At 41.1% G+C, this 20,336-nt stretch overlaps 1 protein-coding gene across 6 annotated transcripts in view; it reads left to right on the forward strand.

Moving 5' to 3' along the window:
* The window catches only part of LOC138744073 (cilia- and flagella-associated protein 46), a 193,838-nt gene that overhangs the window by 42,421 nt on the left and 131,081 nt on the right, over nucleotides 1-20,336 (forward strand). For all 6 annotated transcript variants that reach the window (XR_011345240.1, XR_011345241.1, XM_069899562.1 and 3 more), the window contains exons 15-16: nucleotides 14,165-14,292; nucleotides 15,481-15,632. Coding sequence is in view for 4 of the 6 variants with exons in the window: in XM_069899562.1 (XP_069755663.1) it covers nucleotides 14,165-14,292; nucleotides 15,481-15,632 (280 nt within the window). In the remaining 2 variants the exon portion in view is untranslated. The remainder of the gene's footprint in view (nucleotides 1-14,164; nucleotides 14,293-15,480; nucleotides 15,633-20,336) is intronic.

Below are 20,336 nucleotides of genomic sequence, written 5' to 3' on the forward strand. Positions count from 1 at the left end.
GACATGCAGTATATAAAAGAAGCCGATAAACTCTGAATAAATCAGTCTTGAGTTGACTAGTCTGGCATGTATTTGTATTTCTTTAGTAGCTCTACAATTTTGTATTTCTTTAGTAGCCACTACAATTTTTTCATTTTGAGAGGGATCTTTTTGCATGTTATATTTTTTAGATAGGACAAGATGTGTACATTTTATATTGAAAACATACCTGAGAGTTGGTTTCTTTTGAAGCTACAAACATCAAAACAATTATAAATCTTGTTCAAAAACATATGACACTGGCAAAATGGCAATATTTGTCATATTAAATATTTGATATAATATTTTATTGGAGGGCTAAATTTTCGTGCAGATCTTTCATTATGAAAGAGTGGGCAATGTGTAATCAACATTTTTAATTTTTCAAGTGCCTGATGGCTACAGATCCACATTCCATTTATCAACTTTCTGAGGTTGAGATGCTCTGTGTTGAAGGCAGGTTGTTGAGGTTGGGGATGAGGGTTAGGTTCCTCAGGATCTGGAGACGTGGAGAAAATATTCTGCAGGGGAAACTCAGATATTTAGTCAATAGGGATAAGGATTATTAAAATCAAGTGAAGTCATCTTCAATGGATCTGGATGGGGGTGGTACAGTACAGTACTGATATGCTACTCAGGTTTGAACTGGAGTTGGAGATATTTTGCAGGTTGGTGATGAATTTCAAAACAGGTACATATTTACACAAACCTGAGCAAGATCAACAAAAAAATCTGCTAGAGGAATGCTTCACCAAGATTGAGTGAAGAGGAGAGATAGCCAGTATAGTGTGGAAGGGGTTGGACAGAGGACAGTGGGGAAGAACTCAAAGGGGGAGAGGAAAAGAAGAGGGAAAATGTAATGGAAGAGGATGGAAGCAGAGACAGTGGATGGGAAAGAGGACAGAAATGAGATGGGTGCAGGGGGTGAGAGGGTGGGAGGGAGAGGGATGGAAGTTGCTTGAAAAAAGAAAGAATGGACTCTTTACCAGAAACAGGAAAATTCAGTATTCATTCTATTGGGTTTAGATTTCCCTGGCAAAATGAGGTGTTGCTTCTGTAGTTTACAATGGGCCTCACTCTGACAGTGGAGAAAGCAAAGGATGGACAGTTAGGAATGGGAAGGACTTGAAATGAGAAGTAACTGGGAGCTTGGGGTGCCAATTACAGGCAGAGTGCTGATGTTTTGTGAAATTGTCCCCAAGTATAAACTTTGTCACATTGATGTAGAAGCAGCTACATCAGGAGTTCTGAATGCAGTAGATAAGGTAGGAGGAGGTATATATGAATCTTTGCCTCACCTGGATGATTTGTTTAGGTCCCTGGATAGTGATGGAGGATGGTAAGAGCAAGCATGGCACCTTCTGTAGTTCCAGAGGAAAGTCCCATGGGTCACCGAGAAGTGGGAAGGTGTGGACTTTTTTGTACCAGACAACATCAATAGAAATTGGGCCAGATGGTGTTGTATTTAAAATAATAGTTTTAATTATTAATTAACAATGATATACCACCTCATCTAATTTATTTATATTTATCAAAAATAAAGATCTACACTTATCTAACTATACTGGTGTGTGTTTATATATTTGGGGGGAATACACCAAACCACAACACAAGGCACAATTCTTGAAAGGCATTTCAAAGTTCAAAGTTCGATTTCAGAAATTCAGTGATGACACTCGCAGGCTCGAGATGGTTGAGACTCGCAGGCTCGAGATGGTTGAGACTCGCAGGCTCGAGATGGTTGAGGCTCGCAGGCTCGAGATGGTTGAGGCTCGCAGGCTCGAGATGGTTGAGGCTCGCAGGCTCGAGATGGTTGAGGCTCGCAGGCTCGAGATGGTTGAGGCTCGCAGGCTCGAGATGGTTGAGGCTCGCAGGCTCGAGATGGTTGAGGCTCGCAGGCTCGAGATGGTTGAGGTTCGCAGGCTCGAGATGGTTGAGGCTCGCAGGCTCGAGATGGTTGAGGCTCGCAGGCTCGAGATGGTTGAGGCTCGCAGGCTCGAGATGGTTGAGGCTCGCAGGCTCGAGATGGTTGAGGCTCGCAGGCTCGAGATGGTTGAGGCTCGCAGGCTCGAGATGGTTGAGGCTCGCAGGCTCGAGATGGTTGAGGCTCGCAGGCTCGAGATGGTTGAGGCTCGCAGGCTCGAGATGGTTGAGGCTCGCAGGCTCGAGATGGTTGAGGCTCGCAGGCTCGAGATGGTTGAGGCTCGAGATGGTTGAGGCTCGAGATGGTTGAGGCTCGAGATGGTTGAGGCTCGAGATGGTTGAGGCTCGAGATGGTTGAGGCTCGAGATGGTTGAGGCTCGAGATGGTTGAGGCTCGAGATGGTTGAGGCTCGAGATGGTTGAGGCTCGAGATGGTTGAGGCTCGAGATGGTTGAGGCTCGAGATGGTTGAGGCTCGAGATGGTTGAGGCTCGAGATGGTTGAGGCTCGAGATGGTTGAGGCTCGAGATGGTTGAGGCTCGAGATGCTTGAGGCTCGAGATGCTTGAGGCTCGAGATGCTTGAGGCTCGAGATGCTTGAGGCTCGAGATGCTTGAGGCTCGAGATGCTTGAGGCTCGAGATGCTTGAGGCTCGAGATGCTTGAGGCTCGAGATGCTTGAGGCTCGAGATGCTTGAGGCTCGAGATGCTTGAGGCTCGAGATGCTTGAGGCTCGAGATGCTTGAGGCTCGAGATGCTTGAGGCTCGAGATGCTTGAGGCTCGAGATGCTTGAGGCTCGAGATGCTTGAGGCTCGAGATGCTTGAGGCTCGAGATGCTTGAGGCTCGAGATGCTTGAGGCTCGAGATGCTTGAGGCTCGAGATGCTTGAGGCTCGAGATGCTTGAGGCTCGAGATGCTTGAGGCTCGAGATGCTTGAGGCTCGAGATGCTTGAGGCTCGAGATGCTTGAGGCTCGAGATGCTTGAGGCTCGAGATGCTTGAGGCTCGAGATGCTTGAGGCTCGAGATGCTTGAGGCTCGAGATGCTTGAGGCTCGAGATGCTTGAGGCTCGAGATGCTTGAGGCTCGAGATGCTTGAGGCTCGAGATGCTTGAGGCTCGAGATGCTTGAGGCTCGAGATGCTTGAGGCTCGAGATGCTTGAGGCTCGAGATGCTTGAGGCTCGAGATGCTTGAGGCTCGAGATGCTTGAGGCTCGAGATGCTTGAGGCTCGAGATGCTTGAGGCTCGAGATGCTTGAGGCTCGAGATGCTTGAGGCTCGAGATGCTTGAGGCTCGAGATGCTTGAGGCTCGAGATGCTTGAGGCTCGAGATGCTTGAGGCTCGAGATGCTTGAGGCTCGAGATGCTTGAGGCTCGAGATGCTTGAGGCTCGAGATGCTTGAGGCTCGAGATGCTTGAGGCTCGAGATGCTTGAGGCTCGAGATGCTTGAGGCTCGAGATGCTTGAGGCTCGAGATGCTTGAGGCTCGAGATGGTTGAGGCTCGAGATGGTTGAGGCTCGAGATGGTTGAGGCTCGAGATGGTTGAGGCTCGCAGTTCATGAAGTGGATAAGAGAATATTGATTAACTCACGAATCTGTTGTTCAGGTGATTCCAACAAAATGGCCTTGTTAGTCGAGTGCCAACCAAAACTCTTCTTTGGCATAAAGGGACACGAAGCAAGTGATGCTCACGAAACTTTCAGAACCCTTTTCGTTGGTCAGTCAAACTCGAGTGACTCACTCTGGTTACTATTCAAGCACAGTATTTCTTTTGCAAGTAGAATCCTTTCCGTGGGTCAATCAAACAACCATAACCTTCACTCTTTTGATCACAGAATGATATTCTCATTCCTCTACAATGTACAGGATGAAATCAGACAAATTGTCTATAACCATATGAGGCCAATCCAGCATAGTTTTACTTCTTCACAGCTGTTTGCTCCTGTGCTATCTCCTTAAAATGTCCCCAAGACAAGTGAGTTACAAAGGGAGCAATCCCTATGGAATGCAGAAAGGGTTGAGAGAAGGAGGGCTTTTTGTGGTTGTTGGAAACTATGAATATGCTGAATGTGAAGGTTGATGGAGTGAAAGGAGTTGATGAGTAGAACCCTATCTCTGTTCTTTTTGGAGGAGGGTGGTGACATGGAGAAGTCAACCCCTCCCATCCCAGTCTACATATTACCAGTAGTCTCTCTTCTACACTTTGTCCCAATGAAAGATTCTGGCCCAAAATTTCACTAATTCTTTTTCTATCACTGATCTTCATGACCTGAATATCTCCAGTAAATTATTTGCACCAGATTTCTGCATCTGTAGTCTCACATCTATCTGAGCCATGTTCTTAGTCTGTGACTTGTCAGGTGTTACAGAATTATGTTATTATTAATCTTCATGATTATATATATATATATATATATATATATATATATATATCTTCTTCTTTGGCTTGGCTTCGCGGACGAAGATTTATGGAGGGGGTAAAAAGTCCACGTCAGCTGCAGGCTCGTTTGTGGCTGACAAGTCCGATGCGGGACAGGCAGACACGATTGCAGCGGTTGCAGGGGAAAATTGGTGGGTTGGGTGTTGGGTTTTTCCTCCTTTGCCTTTTGACAGTGAGGTAGGCTCTGCGGTCTTCTTCAAAGGAGGTTGCTGCCCGCCAAACTGTGAGGCGCCAAGATGCACGGTTTGAGGCGATATCAGCCCACTGGCGGTGGTCAATGTGGCAGGCACCAAGAGATTTCTTTAGGCAGTCCTTGTACCTTTTCTTTGGTGCACCTCTGTCACGGTGGCCAGTGGAGAGCTCGCCATATAACACAATCTTGGGAAGGCGATGGTCCTCCATTCTGGAGACGTGACCCATCCAGCGCAGCTGGATCTTCAGCAGCGTGGACTCGATGCTGTCGACCTCTGCCATCTCGAGTACTTCGACGTTAGGGATGTAAGCGCTCCAATGGATGTTGAGGATGGAGCGGAGACAACGCTGGTGGAAGCGTTCTAGGAGCCGTAGGTGGTGCCGGTAGAGGACCCATGATTCGGAGCCGAACAGGAGTGTGGGTATGACAACGGCTCTGTATACACTTATCTTTGTGAGGTTTTTCAGTTGGTTGTTTTTCCAGACTCTTTTGTGTAGTCTTCTAAAGGCGCTATTTGCCTTGGCGAGTCTGTTGTCTATCTCATTGTCGATCCTTGCATCTGATGAAATGGTGCAGCCGAGATAGGTGAACTGATTGACCGTTTTGAGTTTTGTGTGCCCGATGGAGATGTGGGGGGGCTGGTAATCATGGTGGGGAGCTGGCTGATGGAGGACCTCAGTTTTCTTCAGGCTGACTTCCAGGCCAAACATTTTGGCAGTTTCCGCAAAGCAGGACGTCAAGCGCTGAAGAGCTGGCTCTGAATGGGCAACTAAAGCGGCATCGTCTGCAAAGAGTAGTTCACGGACAAGTTTCTCTTGTGTCTTGGTGTGAGCTTGCAGGCGCCTCAGATTGAAGAGACTGCCATCCGTGCGGTACCGGATGTAAACAGCGTCTTCATTGTTGAGGTCTTTCATGGCTTGGTTCAGCATCATGCTGAAGAAGATTGAAAAGAGGGTTGGTGCCAGAACACAGCCTTGCTTCACGCCATTGTTAATGGAGAAGGGTTCAGAGAGCTCATTGCTGTATCTGACCCGACCTTGTTGGTTTTCGTGCAGTTGGATAATCATGTTGAGGAACTTTGGGGGACATCCGATGCGCTCTAGTATTTGCCAAAGCCCTTTCCTGCTCACGGTGTTGAAGGCTTTGGTGAGGTCAACAAAGGTGATGTAGAGTCCTTTGTTTTGTTCTCTGCATTTTTCTTGGAGCTGTCTGAGGGCAAAGACCATGTCAGTAGTTCCTCTGTTTGCGCGAAAGCCGCACTGTGATTCTGGGAGAATATTCTCGGCGACACTAGGTATTATTCTATTTAGTAGAATCCTAGCGAAGATTTTGCCTGCAATGGAGAGCAACGTGATATATATATATATATTATATATACTACACACATATACACATACACATATTAGTAAAGTTACTGGGTGGGTTTGGACAGGGAAAGACACCACACACATTCATATTAGCAGATAAGAAATGTCCAAAGTCAAACAGAAAGCATCAAAGCATTATCATTGTTTATTTAGAAGCCTTAAAACTAGAGGGAGTGTTCCATAGAAATAATCGACAATGAATGTTTGCTGGAGAAAAACCTGTGTAAACAGAAAGTCATTTGCTTTATGACCTGTGGAGACAAGTCGGAGACCACTGTCATGAGTTGTGTTTTGAAATGTTAAGAGCCAGTGGTGATGACATAATCATGTGCATGGGACACTTCAGGAAGGTGTAGCAGCTCACCAGAGGCTTAATCGAACTTAACCAAATGATGTCATTTGGAACATGCAGGGTTTTAAAAAGCTGCGTGTGACTGAGTAAACAATTTTTACTGAACTTTGACTCGACGACGTCTGATCTTTCCTCATTCATCATTTTGCACTACGACACAGTTGCTACATTGGTGACCCCAATAGTTCCTAAGGGATTTTGGACCCAACATGGACAACGCAGCAATTTTGCACAAACTACCTGTCTTAGACCACTCAACCTAAAGTTTAGTTCAGACAGACTGAGGCGGAGTTCCACATTCGTAAGATGGGAGTGGTTGCCACTGTAGTGGATTTCTTTCAGTCCCACCAGCTGTTGACAAGTACGAAGCCCAAAAAGCCCTCCTTCTCCAGATTTATGGTCCCTCATGGTGCAAGCGAGCTGCATGACTCCTCCATATCAGTGGCCTGGGGGTCCGCACCGCTTTGGAGTTGATGAACGACATGTTGGCACTGGCAGATGGCCATAGGCCTTAGTTGCTCTTCAAGCAGTTTTTAGAACATATGCTTGAAGACATCTGTCACCGCATTCTGGAAGATTTTGTTGCAACTGCTGGAAATGCAGCTCCACCACATGACAGTCTACCACCCATGGTCAAATGGTCTGGTGGAGTGGCTCAAGGGACCTGATTGGGCAGATGTGCTGCCCTGGATCCTCCTGGCAATGAAAATGGCACCCAAGGAGTCGGCTGAGTTGGTTTATGGAGCTCCGCTTTTTGTACCTGGGGAGTTCGTGCCTGCAACATGCAGAAAGGAGGTGCCACCAACTGAAGTTTTAGGAAGACTGCGGAAGCGGCTTGGAAAATTGACCCCAGTTCCCACGTCAAGGCATGGAACGATGATGCCCTTCATCCCAAAGAAACTCTGGGACTGTTTGTGTGTAAAGGTGCACACGGGCCACCGTGACAGAGGCCATATGATGGCCTCTTCAGTGCTATGAATTAATTGTAGAATTTGCATACTGTACATTGGGGGGAATCCAGAGACATTTATGATTTACTGACTCATTTCAACCTTGATCGGCCCTTGCCACAAACCCCATGCAAGGGCGCGGTGAATAGTAATGGCACCAGAGGTGCTTCCTTTTGATAGTTGTAGGAGGTTCCAAGTGATGTCATGACGTTACAATGCAATGACGTTATTTTGAATGCACAGGGTTTTAAAAAGCTACATGTAACTGAGTAAATGACTTTTACTGAACTTTTACTTGTTCTTCATTCACTTTGCGACACAGTTGCTACAAAGGCATCTTTAATATTGAACCATGCTTCCTCTGAAGTCAGAGATGCAGTCAATGAAAGAGGTACTGTTGTGCATCCTCCCTTTGACAGGTAAGGACCACAGAATCAATGGCTTCAAAGGAAAGGGCCACTTCAACCCTCTCTTTGTCAAGAGAGGTTTGTTGTGCATGCCCACTTGTAATGGTCACCTCATTTAACCCTTGCCTGGGTTTGTAAAATCATCGATGAAATCCCAAATTCCTCAACCTCCATGCAAGAGAGGGGAAGTGGGGAAAAAAAGTCAATCGTATGAAGAAATATTTCTCTGAAAACAAATTTACAAGAACTCGTAAGTTTCAGAACTTTTAACAGCAGTTTAAAGACTGCGTTTCAACGCAAAAGATCTCAAAGACTGAACTTCAAATTTGAATCATCTCTTCAGAATTGTCCCTAAATTGTAATGGTTTGGGATCTCTCTATTGTTTTGAAGATACCATTGTCTTGGTCAATTTCTATTGCTGCTGGTCTATGTCGTAACACAGACATGACCTTTTCAGCATCAACAAAACATGTCTTGAAGATATCATAATGGCCTGCTTTACAATATGCAGCCTGCTCAGTCCATGGATTGGATCAAGGAAGTGTATATATTGCATGCCTTTGGATGCTACTGCTTATTTCCATACTCATCTGTTTCCTGGCACTTCAGATACATGAGGGGCTCGCTCAGAAGAAAATCTGCAGATTTTATAGAATTAAAATTTTCATTTGCAATTAATTTTTATTCTTTAATTAATAATATGGCACACAGTTCAGTTTCTATAGGATGGCATGGTTAGCATAGCGATTAGTGGGACGCTATTACAGTGCCAGCGAGTCAGATTCAAATCTGGCACTGTCTGTAAAGAGTTGGTACATTCTCCCCATGGTTTTCCCTGGGTTCTCTGGTTTCCTCCCACCTTTCAATTGCATACAGGGATGTAGGTTGATTATGTGTAATTAAACAGCAAAGGTTTTAAGTGCAGCATGGTTAGCAGAGTGGTTAAGGCAATGTTGTTAAAATGCAAAAAACCATGTTCGATTCCGACGCTGTCTGCAAGGAGTTCTCTACGTGTCTGCGTTGGTTTCCTCTGGGTGCTCTGGTTTCCACCCACCCTTCAAAACGTCTGGGGTGGGGGGGGGGGGGCGGTTGTAGGTTAAATGGTCTAATTGTGCAGCACAGGCTTTTTGGCCAGAAGGACCTGTTATCATACTGTATGTCTAAATTTAATATTTAAAAATCTACATTTAACTTCATACCTTAACAGTCATAGTGCTCTTATCATAATGAAACAACACAAATATTCTTTCAATGACCACAATATAAATTGATATTTCCTTGATCTTCCTTGTGCCTTTATCAATGTCTTTACTAACAGAAAAGATTATTTCATAGAGGTGTACAAATAGTTATATTGCAAAAAATAACTAGGATATCAAATCTACAGTTGAAGTACTTTTAAATTCTAAATTAGATCTTTATGTTGAAATTATCCATTCTTCGAGAAAGCACAGCAAAGTGTATTATGTATATATGTCTGCTTGCATATGATGTCACTGTTTCTGGGCGGAACCATCTTACACTTGATTAAACCATGAAAGAAGCATAATGTCTCCATGTGCTAATATATTACTAAACTACAAATACATAACAAAATGAAACTGTTTCAAATTCTGTCTGTTGTCAAGGATGTCAAGAGGGTGTGACTTCAGTGAGGCAAGTAGGAGAATCTAAGAGGTAGTGTTAGAGATATCTCTGCCCTTAAGCTCATCCAACAAGTCAGAGGTTCTTGCTCATGTGGGCGAGAGCAGGGTCTGAGGAGGGTTAAGCAACCTTTTTTTGCGCGTATAAGACAGCTTTAATAAACTAATATATACACTAAGAGGTCTTGTTTCTCTGCAAGACAAACCTGGAAGGCTAGACTGTAGCTCTGGACTGTTTTATATACAAGGTCATCGGGGTGACCCCTGGTGACCTAGTGGTGTAATTACATATCACCACACATAGCATTGCACACTGGCCAGTTCTTGAGAAGCATGTTAAAAAAACCAACACCAAGTGATATCACTAGTGTTTGTGTTAAACCAGCTGGGAATGTTTGATGCATATTGTGGAAAGTAATTAACAGTACAGACATACCCTGTATAACACAATTTTGAAAATCACAGGTTTTGATGTAACACTTTTTAATTTCTGACCGTCAGTTTTAAATTCGCAATGTTCATGTTTTATTGTTATTGCTTTTTTTTTAAACTTTATTTATTCCTTCAAAATACAGATAGTAAATAACATATACAACAATAACCCAAAAACATGAACGTTATATTTTATAGAAAAAAAATGAAAAAAGAAAGGGAAAAAAAACTATATATTAAGGAAAAATTAAACATACATATTAAAATCTAATCAACATAAATCGAAATGTAAATATTCTGAATATAACAACCACTTACTAATAAAAAAGCTATAGTTATCATGCAAAACATGAAATTTTTTCCATTATTAAACAGTATGTCATCTCATTATGCCATCTATTAATATCAATCATATTTGTATCTTTCCACATACTAACAATACATTTTTTCTCTACAAATAATGCTAAATATACCAAAGCAAGTTGAAATTTATCTAAACCCAAACCTTTCAGAGCTTGCAAACTGCCCAATAAAAATACTATCAGATCTGAAGGTATTTTAATCTTATACAAATTTGGATTTATCCCAACCTTTTTTATTAAAACTAAAGAAACAAAGAATTCTTATCAATACCATAGCTGTCCCTCATCATTACGCTTAATCGAACCATTTAAACCTCGAGCATAAAAGTAGCAAACCTCAGCTTTAACATATCTACTAATATTACTAAAGACCAATAATATCTTTATATAAAAACTCAAATCATCGTATATAGGATCTCCAATAGGAGAAAAAAAATCACAAAGTAAAAGCTAGATAAAATAAAAATTTAAAAAAAAAGAAAAAAATTAACAAACCCCCCCCCCCAAAAATAAACTACCAAAAGGTAGTAATCCCTAAACAAAATTTGGGTGTGGATTACCCACCAGTGGCTGATGACTAATAGAACCTAGAACAAATCTCTTCCTCCCCAGCCGAACAAAAAAAAAATCTCAATATCATAACATAAATAAAATAAGAATAAGAAGATTCTGCTATTCATCCAAGAGCTTCCAAACTCGAGGATCACATTTCAAAAGTTGGACTCTTTCCATTCCCGTTTTTCCCCATTTCTTCCATTTCCAGAACAACCAGATTTTTCTTTAGGAGATAATGGTGGGCTACGTCTTTGTCCTCTTATATCAGGCAATGAATCAGCAAAAATCATTACTTCATGATCATCCTCAAAAAACCGAGATTGATAATCTCCATGAAACACCTTCAACACTGCCGGAAAGCGAAAAGTAGACGTATAACCTTTAAGCCACAAAACTTCTTTAACTGGATTAAATCGACAAGGGTTAAGCAACCTGACCATGGCATCATGGTCATGGGGTGTTCAAGAGGGGGAAGAGAAGAAAATATAGAGGGAGAGGTAGGTTTAAATTCATGAGACATTGGTATTGGGGAAGGAGGGAGCAGTTCTGATGAGATGGGCTCCATCTAAACCATGCTTGGACTTGGGTCCTGGAAAATCATGCAACTAGGGCTGTGGATAGCACTTTAAACTAAATAGTATTTGGGTGTGTTTAACAGTATGGATAAAGCTAAAGGGAGCAAGAGTGAATATTTAAGTCTCCAGAATAAAAAAAACAATTTAGAAAAGTACAGGACATAAGGTGTTGTATTTAAATACACACTGGGTATTAAAAAAAATCAAGGTAGATGAGCTTAAAGCACAATTATTAATTGGAATTGGTAGATATGGCATTGTAGGCAAAATGGAGACATAGCAGATCACAGATTAGAGCTAAACTTCCAAGGATTTGTACTCTATTGAAAAGAGGCAGCTGGCTAAAAAATTAAATCTTTTGCAAGAGGGATATCGGATCAGAGGATGTTGAATCTTTGTGGGTAGAGTTGAGAAACTACAAGGATAAAATGTCCCCGTTTGGAATTGTATGCAGGCCTCCGAATAGCAGTCAGAATGTGAGATGAAAATTGCAACAGGAGTTAGAGAAGGCGTAAAAGAAAGGGAATGTTACATGGGAAACTTCAACATTGCAGGTGATCTGGGAACATCAGGATGGCAATGCATCCCAATAAAAGGAATTTGTGGAATGCCCATGAGAGTTTTTTTAGAGCAATTTGTGGTTGAACCCACTTAGGGAAAGGAAATTCTGGATTTTGTGCTGTGCAATCAACCAGATTTGAATCAGAAGATTAAAGTAAAGAAACCCTGAGGAAGCAGTGATCATAATATGATTGAATTAACTCTGCGGTTTTAAAAATATAAAATGGAATTGGATATATTGGCATTACAATTGTGAAAAGTTGACTACAGAGGTATGAGGGAGGAGCTGGCCAAAATTGATTGGAAGGGGTCCTTAGTAGGGATGATGGTAGAACAGCAATGGGTGGAGTTACTTGGAGTAATTTGGAAGATGCAAGATTGTTTCATCCCAAAGAAGAACCATTAGGGTGTGAGGGCGATCTGGCTGCGACATCTGTCACCCCATTGATCGCTAGGGATGATTCGGCTGATCTGGCTGGCTAGGCGGGTGTCACCCTTCCCTCAGCTCCATGTGCGTCCCTCCCGAAGCTCAGCGCTCGGTCGCAGAGGATGGCCCCCTAGAAGAGGACCACTCCGCCGGTCTAGGGTATATGACGTAGCTACTCCCCTGCTAGTCTAAACCTCAAAGACCAAAGAAGAACCATTCTAAGGGGAGGGACAGGCAACAATGGCTGACACAGGAAGTCAAAGAATGCAGAAAAGCAAAAAATAGGGCCTTCTATATTGCAAAGATTTGTGGGAAGGAAGAGTATTGGGTGCATTTTAAAAACATCAGAAGGCAACTAAAAAAGAAATAAGGGGAGAAGATAAGAAATCTGTAGATAATCTAGCCAATAATAGAAAAGATAATAGCAAGCATTTTTACAGATATATCAAGAATAAAAGAGAGGCAAGAATGGACATCAGCCCACTGGAAAATGACACTGGAGAAATGGTAATGAGAACAAAGAAATGGCGAGTGAACTGAATAGGTATTTTGCCTCAGTCTTCACAGTGGAAGGCACTAGTGACATACCAAAAGTTCAAGGGCATCAGGGTAGAAGTGAGTGTTGCTGCTATTACTAAGAAGAAAGCTCGGATCCCGTGTGCCTTAAACTTATGCCAGCCTACCATGCAAGACATAAAAAAGCCTTGCTAAATTCCATGTAAACTATGACTAGCACTCTGCTTTCATCAATTTTCTTAGGAACCGCCTCAAACAAATCAGATTTATGACATGATCCCATGAACAAAGTCAAACTGACACCTCCTAATCAGACACAGAGTTTCTGATTGAAAGCTGTGAATCAATTTTGGACAATGTTAGTTACATGACATTTTACTTGAGAAATTCCAAGGACTTTGTTTCAAAGGTTTACTTCATGTTTCTAGAAAACCAGAAGCCAATTTGCATTAATATAATTTAATAGCACAGAGAAGAAAGTCCTGCATTTCAACAATGCTTTTTACATCCTTTTCGTGACATTTCAAAGCTTTTACAACCAATGGAGTATTTTTCTGATCTGTAGCTGCTGTTATATTAATAACCTGATCATTAAAATGGTATTTGAGGCTTGTATATTGCCTAAGGCACACATGTCAAACTCAGGCCCGCAGGCCAAATTTGGCCCGTGATATAATTATATTTGGCCTGCAAAATCATATCAAATATGTATTAGAGCTGGCCCGCTGGCCGCCGCGCCAGTATAGCGCATGCACAGCTAATACTACAAATCCCAGAATGCTTTGCAAATGCGTTGGCGCCGGCCCCTCAGCCCGCTAATCGCCCCCCACCTCCTCTCTTTACTTTCATTAGCATCTGCGACCTGTCGCCGAACTCACATGTAATAAACCCCTACGAAAAATGGCCAAACAAAAGACAGAAAACAGGACCTTTCAAGACAGGTGGGAGGGAGACTCTATGTTCATCATTTTAAAAGACAAACCTGTTTGTCATTGAAGCAAGTTGTTAGTTTTTTGACTTGTTGGCTTGTGAAAAAAAATACATTTAAAAGGAGCTTAAAGGCTATAGAGAAATGTTATTTATTGAATATTTTATTTCTCATTTGTTGATGCTTCTTCTGGAAAGAGTTTAACCAAAACTATTATTAAACACTTATTTTAATAAGAAAAAGTTTAACATTACATATGTTGAAAGAAGAGAAAACATGCAGATGTTGTTGAAAATTTTCAATAAATATTTAGTTTGGCCCACGACTTAGTCCAAGTTTTTAATTTTGGCCCTCTGTGAATTTGAGTTTGACACCCCTGGCCTCAGGCATTGAATGTAGCTCTCCTGCTTTTATTTAGATCACACCTTAAGATGTAGCCTTGGTTTAATGTGCCAACCAAAATATGTTTTTATGATTCCTCAGTATAATATATTCACAGCATTTTGTTGTGCCTATAGAGTGCGACTTTGGACTGATTTAGTAAAAGTTGCTCGTAAGCAAGAAGTTTGGGATGTCTGCCGTGCTGCTTGTCAATTTTGCCTGTTGTATGATGATGGACGATGGAAACCAGAAAAATATGAGAATGGTAAGATCAAAGAATTGGTTAGATTATTTTTGACTTTCTCATAAAGTTAATATCTCTTTTTTTATAATAATTTACTCGATTTAAGGATAGCCTCATTAGGTAAAATCGAGAATGATTGGGAACAGGTTTTGAATCTTTCATTCTCGTTGAGGTTTGAGACTCTATTTGTAATCTGATTAATACGACCTTTTGTGCACTGTTTGTTGCAATTTAAAGTGATCCATAGAGTAAATATGTCAAAAGTTAAATTATCTTGTTTTTATTTAGATGTAAATCCTTTGTATGACAAATATAAAATTGGTGATGCTTTTTTGGTTCACATGTCTGGGCTTACCCTAGTTTAGAAAAATTTTGGCAAGGTATCTTTCATACATTATTGGTGATTCTCAAATTCAAATTAGAACCTTGCCCTTTAATTGCTCTATTCGGTTCATTTCAAGATGTTTTACTGATTCCAACTCAAAACCAAATTTTATCTTTAATAGTCAGATGTGCAATTTTGATTAAATGGAAAGACAATAGTAAATACCGCATACACAATAGTTGTGATATGATGTCCTGTTAAGTTTAGAAAAAATTAGATATGCCAATGAATAGTCAAATATTAACTTCCAAAAGATGTGGGGCCCATTTTGCTGCCCTCAAAGGGGCACGTGCGGGTTTTGAATTAAACTGCCGTTGAAATTCCTAACGTGGCGGTGGAGAGTCTCTTTCCCTGTAGCTGCTGCTACAATTCCTCCTCTTTAGTAGATGGAATATGCTACTGCTTTCATTGGAGAAGAAACATTCTCCACTGTCTTCAAATGTCACCATGTTCTGGTGCATCAAATAAATCTTCCAAAATAATCCAAGAGTTGAATTATGTCCTGTCCCTGGAAATTTATTTTAAATATTATTTTAGACTAAAGAATTCGGGTTGTTCTGAAGCTTTGGTGCTGTGCTGTCCATCTCCAGGTTGTTGTCACTTGATTCCGACATGTTAGCTTTTAACCTTACTTACGGTAGGGGTTTTGAATCAGGTGTTTTTTCTCTCTTTTAAATTTTACAATACAATACATTACTGTTCAATTGTGCATGAAGTAAACATTAATAAAAATATTTTAAAAAGAAAGATTATTTTTCAAAATGTCCATTGTTCATGTGCATTAACAGGAATATGTATTTTGTTTGCATTTTGATTTATTTTAGGTGCTAGCATATCAAATAGAACAGGTTCTGATGTACAGTTATACAACATGCAAATTATCTCATCATCGCTGTTACCTTCTTCACCCAAAGTATTTTCTTCTAATGATGATTTAATCAGGTTACTCGCTGACGTTCACTTCGTTAAAGGAGAGGTAGGTAGTAGTTTATTGCCTCATAAATAAGTTGATTTAAATTGCTCTCACTGTTAAAAGAGCAGTTTGTAATCTGTTCTGTATTTCTTACAAATGGAATGATGCATTGTGAGGCCAAGGGATAATCTTTAAAAATGAATAGCATAAATTTTGGACCTGTTGGCTGTATGCTGAAGAGAGTAATGGCAGGGAAATGAGGTGATCATTCCAAAATAAAAAGGTTAAGAATACAACATATTATTTATCCTATTCAAGTCTGTAAGGCACAACAAGAATGAGCAATCCGTCTTTCTAATCTGATGTGAACAGCAGGGCATTATAGGGGATGAAGTCTAAAATATTTAAAATAAATTTCCAGGGACAGGACATAATTCAACTCTTGGATTATTTTGGAAGATTTATTTGATGCACCAGAACATGGTGACATTTGAAAACAGTGGAGAATGTTTCTTCTCCAATGAAAGCAGTAGCATATTCCATCTACTAAAGAGGAGGAATTGTAGCAGCAGCTACAGGGAAAGAGACTCTCCACCGCCACGTTAGGAGTTTCAACGGCAGTTTAATTCAAAACCAGCACGTGCCCCTTAAAGGGCAGAGTGAGCTCCACCCCCGCGCGGGCGGTGACCTCATCACGCTGCCTGGGGTGCATGCTCAGCTCGAATAATGAGGCAAGAGGTCCCCCGATGGCGCCCTGTACTCGCAGCTGATCCACCGGCACAGCGGTACAAGTGGGACCAGTTTGCTATGGGTAAGTGCGCCGTCACAGAATGTATGTTTAAATTTGACATCAACTTAATTTTAAAAATATCTACTAGAGGAACTCAGGAAATTAAGTAGTCTCTTGCATCTTGAATAAATATAATTGTTCTTTTGGACTCTCTGTTGAGGGTACCCATTAATTATGATGCATACTATACTTCGTGTAAGCAAAAGTTTTAAGGTAAAATTTGAAATCGTGTCAGCAATTATCCTTTGACTAGAAGACATAATTTCATTCCATGCATCTCTTCAACTTAATGTTCCTGAAAACTAGAACCTATTACAAAATTCATCTAATAGTTTTCCCCAATTGTCTTCCCATGCCACTGTAGTAGCGGCTACACTGCTAACTGAAGGATCACACAACCAGACAGGTTGAGTTCAGTGAGCAAAACTGATTTATTGCAGACTGCCTGGCTGGTCTGATACTCCCAGGCTGAGAACCGTACTGGGAGGCCTCAACGTCACTGGGGCGTCATGTGGGTCACCAAGCGTGGGCTTCTGAGCCCGGTGCCTAGGTCGGGAGGAAACCGCTGATGGCACCATTTTGGCCGGCTGCCCCGCTGCATGTTTGACAAGCAGGGCTGGTTCGCCTGACTAATGGCGTTCCGCCACACCACCTCTAAATCTACTTCCTGACATTCCTTCTCTTTACCACTTAATCAGTGTCTGCCTTGGTATATACATGACCAGCCAAGACACTGTCCTGAAATCTAATCTGTTCTTAGCTTCTGAAAGTAGTTTCTGTGGTAGCTAACTAACTCATCCTAAAACTGATGGCTATAAAGTATCCTTGATGTTATTTAATCTTTTCACTATTTTATACTCTGATGGTTTTAAAAAATCCTGGATTCTATCTGATTATGATTTAACTGTAATGGATTTGTGTTCATATTAATCTTTAAAGTTTAGTTGTAAAATATATATTTCTTACTAAAGTTAGTTTGTGGGCTGGATTCAGTGTCACACAGAGACACATAGTTGCACTTAGGCCATTTTTGGAGTCGAAGTGTTTGAGCTGAAGTGGTTTCTTAATTGAAACTCAAGAACAATAGGTGTTGGCTGAAAAGCATTTGTGTGAATACACAGCATTTCTGCTGGCAGTTGCTCAAACAAGGACTATTAATTCAAATGTCTACAGACAGACCAGAATCCGTGGGTTCATAATTCATACTTTGGAAGTGGCTTGAAGTGGACGGAGATGCTTTTAGCATATATAAGTGAATTAACTTTGAAGTACTTCAAAAGGCCATCTGGGATGATTCATGTTTTTGGAGAAATGAAAGAAAAATGATGTCACGTATCATGTGGTGAGAATTTTAGGAGAAAGATAGTACTGAGACCAGAGATTTTTGAAACCAGAAGGAAGTTGACCATCCTGTGGAAGACAGAATTGAAGATACAGTAACCAGAAAAGGTGCTGTTACATGTTACTATTAGTCAAAGAAGAACATAGAATAAGTGCCATTAGTGACCACTTCTGAGTGTCTTTTTAAGATAAACAGGACAGTTCAACTGTGACCTTTTGTAATTGGGCATTTTGTTTAACCCTTGTCTGTGATTGTGAAATCATCGTGGAACAAAATAGCCACTTTTCTTTGGAAAGAGGGCAGATTCTTTGAGTGGAACACAGATTCCAAAATCTGCATGCAAGAGAAAGAAATTTGATCGTATGAAGAAACATTGCTCTGAACACAACTCTACAAGAAGTTAGTGAGTTTTAGAGGTCTGATGACTTGATGTTTCAAAATACTTGATTATTGCTTTTGAGCAACAAATTAAAGAAATCTGATGCCTCACACTTACTCCATAATTACTTTTGAACAATCGTAAAGATTTTGATTTTCAACACAAAAGCTTTCTGAGACTGAACTTTTAAAATAATCTCTTCAGAATTAAGTTAAAACTGTAATGGTTTGTGTTTTAACACACACACATATTTACATTTGCACATATGGGGTGAAGTTAGAGTTAAATTTAGCGATAAGTAAGAAGTTTTATGTTGTTAATAATTAATAATAAAAAAAATTATTGTTTTAGAAAAAAACATTGTCTTGGTTATTACCATTGCTGCTAATTTAGTTCATAATGTAACAAACAGAAGGAATTCTGTATAAATGACTAAATTTATAGAGGGATAAAAGATGCTGCAAGTGGCTTTATGTTCCACACTGGTTTCCCTATGCTTCAGCTTATAATATCAACTGGCTGATATGAATTTTATTCACAACATTTCAAGTCCATTTTCTCTAAAGCCATTTAGCTTGAGATTTAAACACACCAATTTCATGTACTTTCTTATTCTTTGCACAATAACTTAAAATTGTATTCTCTTAACCAAGAAGGGAAGAACAAAATCTGGTATTCTTCCAAAGTTTGTATCTGGTCTCTGCCATTTTCATTATTATAAAAATTATATAATCATTTTTTCACAACTAAGGAAAATTTTATCCACCCCTAATTGCTCTTGAGAGCATGACCTAATTTTCTTCATGAACTGCCACAATGATGTCAAGAAGATCCAGGATTTTGACTCAAGAATGGGGAAAAAAGGTGATATATTTCTGCACAGTGTGTGACTTTCAGATGAATTTAGAGGTATTCCCATGTGAATCATACAACTTTTCATGCACTCAATTAGCTCATTGAGTACAAGCCTGCCAGAAATCTTGAAATTGTAGCGGTAGCTACAAGGAGAGAGATTGAAAGAAACCACAAGCTGATGTGAGTTTCAGTTTGAACTGTTTATTTGAAAACCTGCGCGCCGCCTTTTAAGAGGTAAGCATGAAACCCATCCCCGCGTCGGCTGTGACGTCATGACGCAGCCGAAAAGCATGCATGATGGCTGAGGCCACGAAGAATCCCTGAACCCGACGGCGCCATCTTAACACGGCTGCTACGCTATCGTGGTCATCACACGTGGAACCGGTTCACCCTTCAGTTTATAGTATTATGGATTCAAGATTCTTGTCATATAATAAAAGCACAAAATGTATCAACATTTGCATTTCTTAAAGGCACAAAAAGTGGTTCCATTAGCCTAAGATGGCACCCCTCCAATTTTTAAAAAGAGAAGCAAAAGGAAGTCCTTTCAGAGATACCTTCATGGATTCACCTCCTCTGCAAACCCCACAGGCTCCTGGTTGTTCTGTTTGAACCAGTGCTCCTAGTTCCGAACCTTCACTATGATTAGGAGCTGTCAGTACACGAGGCCCTTTGAGACCCCGTCTTGCTATTGGTACCCTCATCAATTTCAGTCCTGATACTTGGTTCCTGTGAGTGAGTCTCCAGCAGCCCCCATCCTGGTGCAAGTCCCTCAACCATGGAGTCCCTCACTGGTCACTTCCATGTAGGATCATCTCCCAGGCTTCTCCTTCTCAGCTTGGGAGTGGGGTGGGGAGGAAAGGGGGTTATGTTCATGTGCTCTAGTGCCCTGTTTCAGACCTCTAATCCCCTGGAACTCATGGTATGCTGCCAAGATGGGTGCCTCCATTTTGCACGGACCACCAGGGTTTTGCAGATTTTTTTATTTTTAAAAAAAAGGGCTTCTTCAACATGACATTTGAAACACAACAACAGAACACATGGCAGAATGCAGTGTCTCTGCTCCATTCTCCCAGGTCCACACCTGCAGTAGCACCTCTATTAAAGCAGCTGTGGCAGCACCGATATTTCTTCTTTACAGATTAGCTTACAATTCTTTGAAGAGAGTTCCAGAACTCTCTTACTCTTTTCTGAACTGTCCTACAGTAAAAGTCCAAAAATCCGGAAGCCAGAATCCGGACCACCTGAGAATTTAGACTTGTTCAAAACTCTCAAGTTTTAAAAATTTAACAGACTTTTATGTGCGGGCATGCATAAACACCACATAAACACAGCAGCCACAAGTGACCATGCTTGTTAATTTTATTTTTCTTTAAACTGCTTGTTTTGATACATGAAGCA

The sequence above is a fragment of the Narcine bancroftii genome, chromosome 10 (assembly GCF_036971445.1).
Source record: "Narcine bancroftii isolate sNarBan1 chromosome 10, sNarBan1.hap1, whole genome shotgun sequence".
NCBI classification, from domain to species: domain Eukaryota; kingdom Metazoa; phylum Chordata; class Chondrichthyes; order Torpediniformes; family Narcinidae; genus Narcine; species Narcine bancroftii.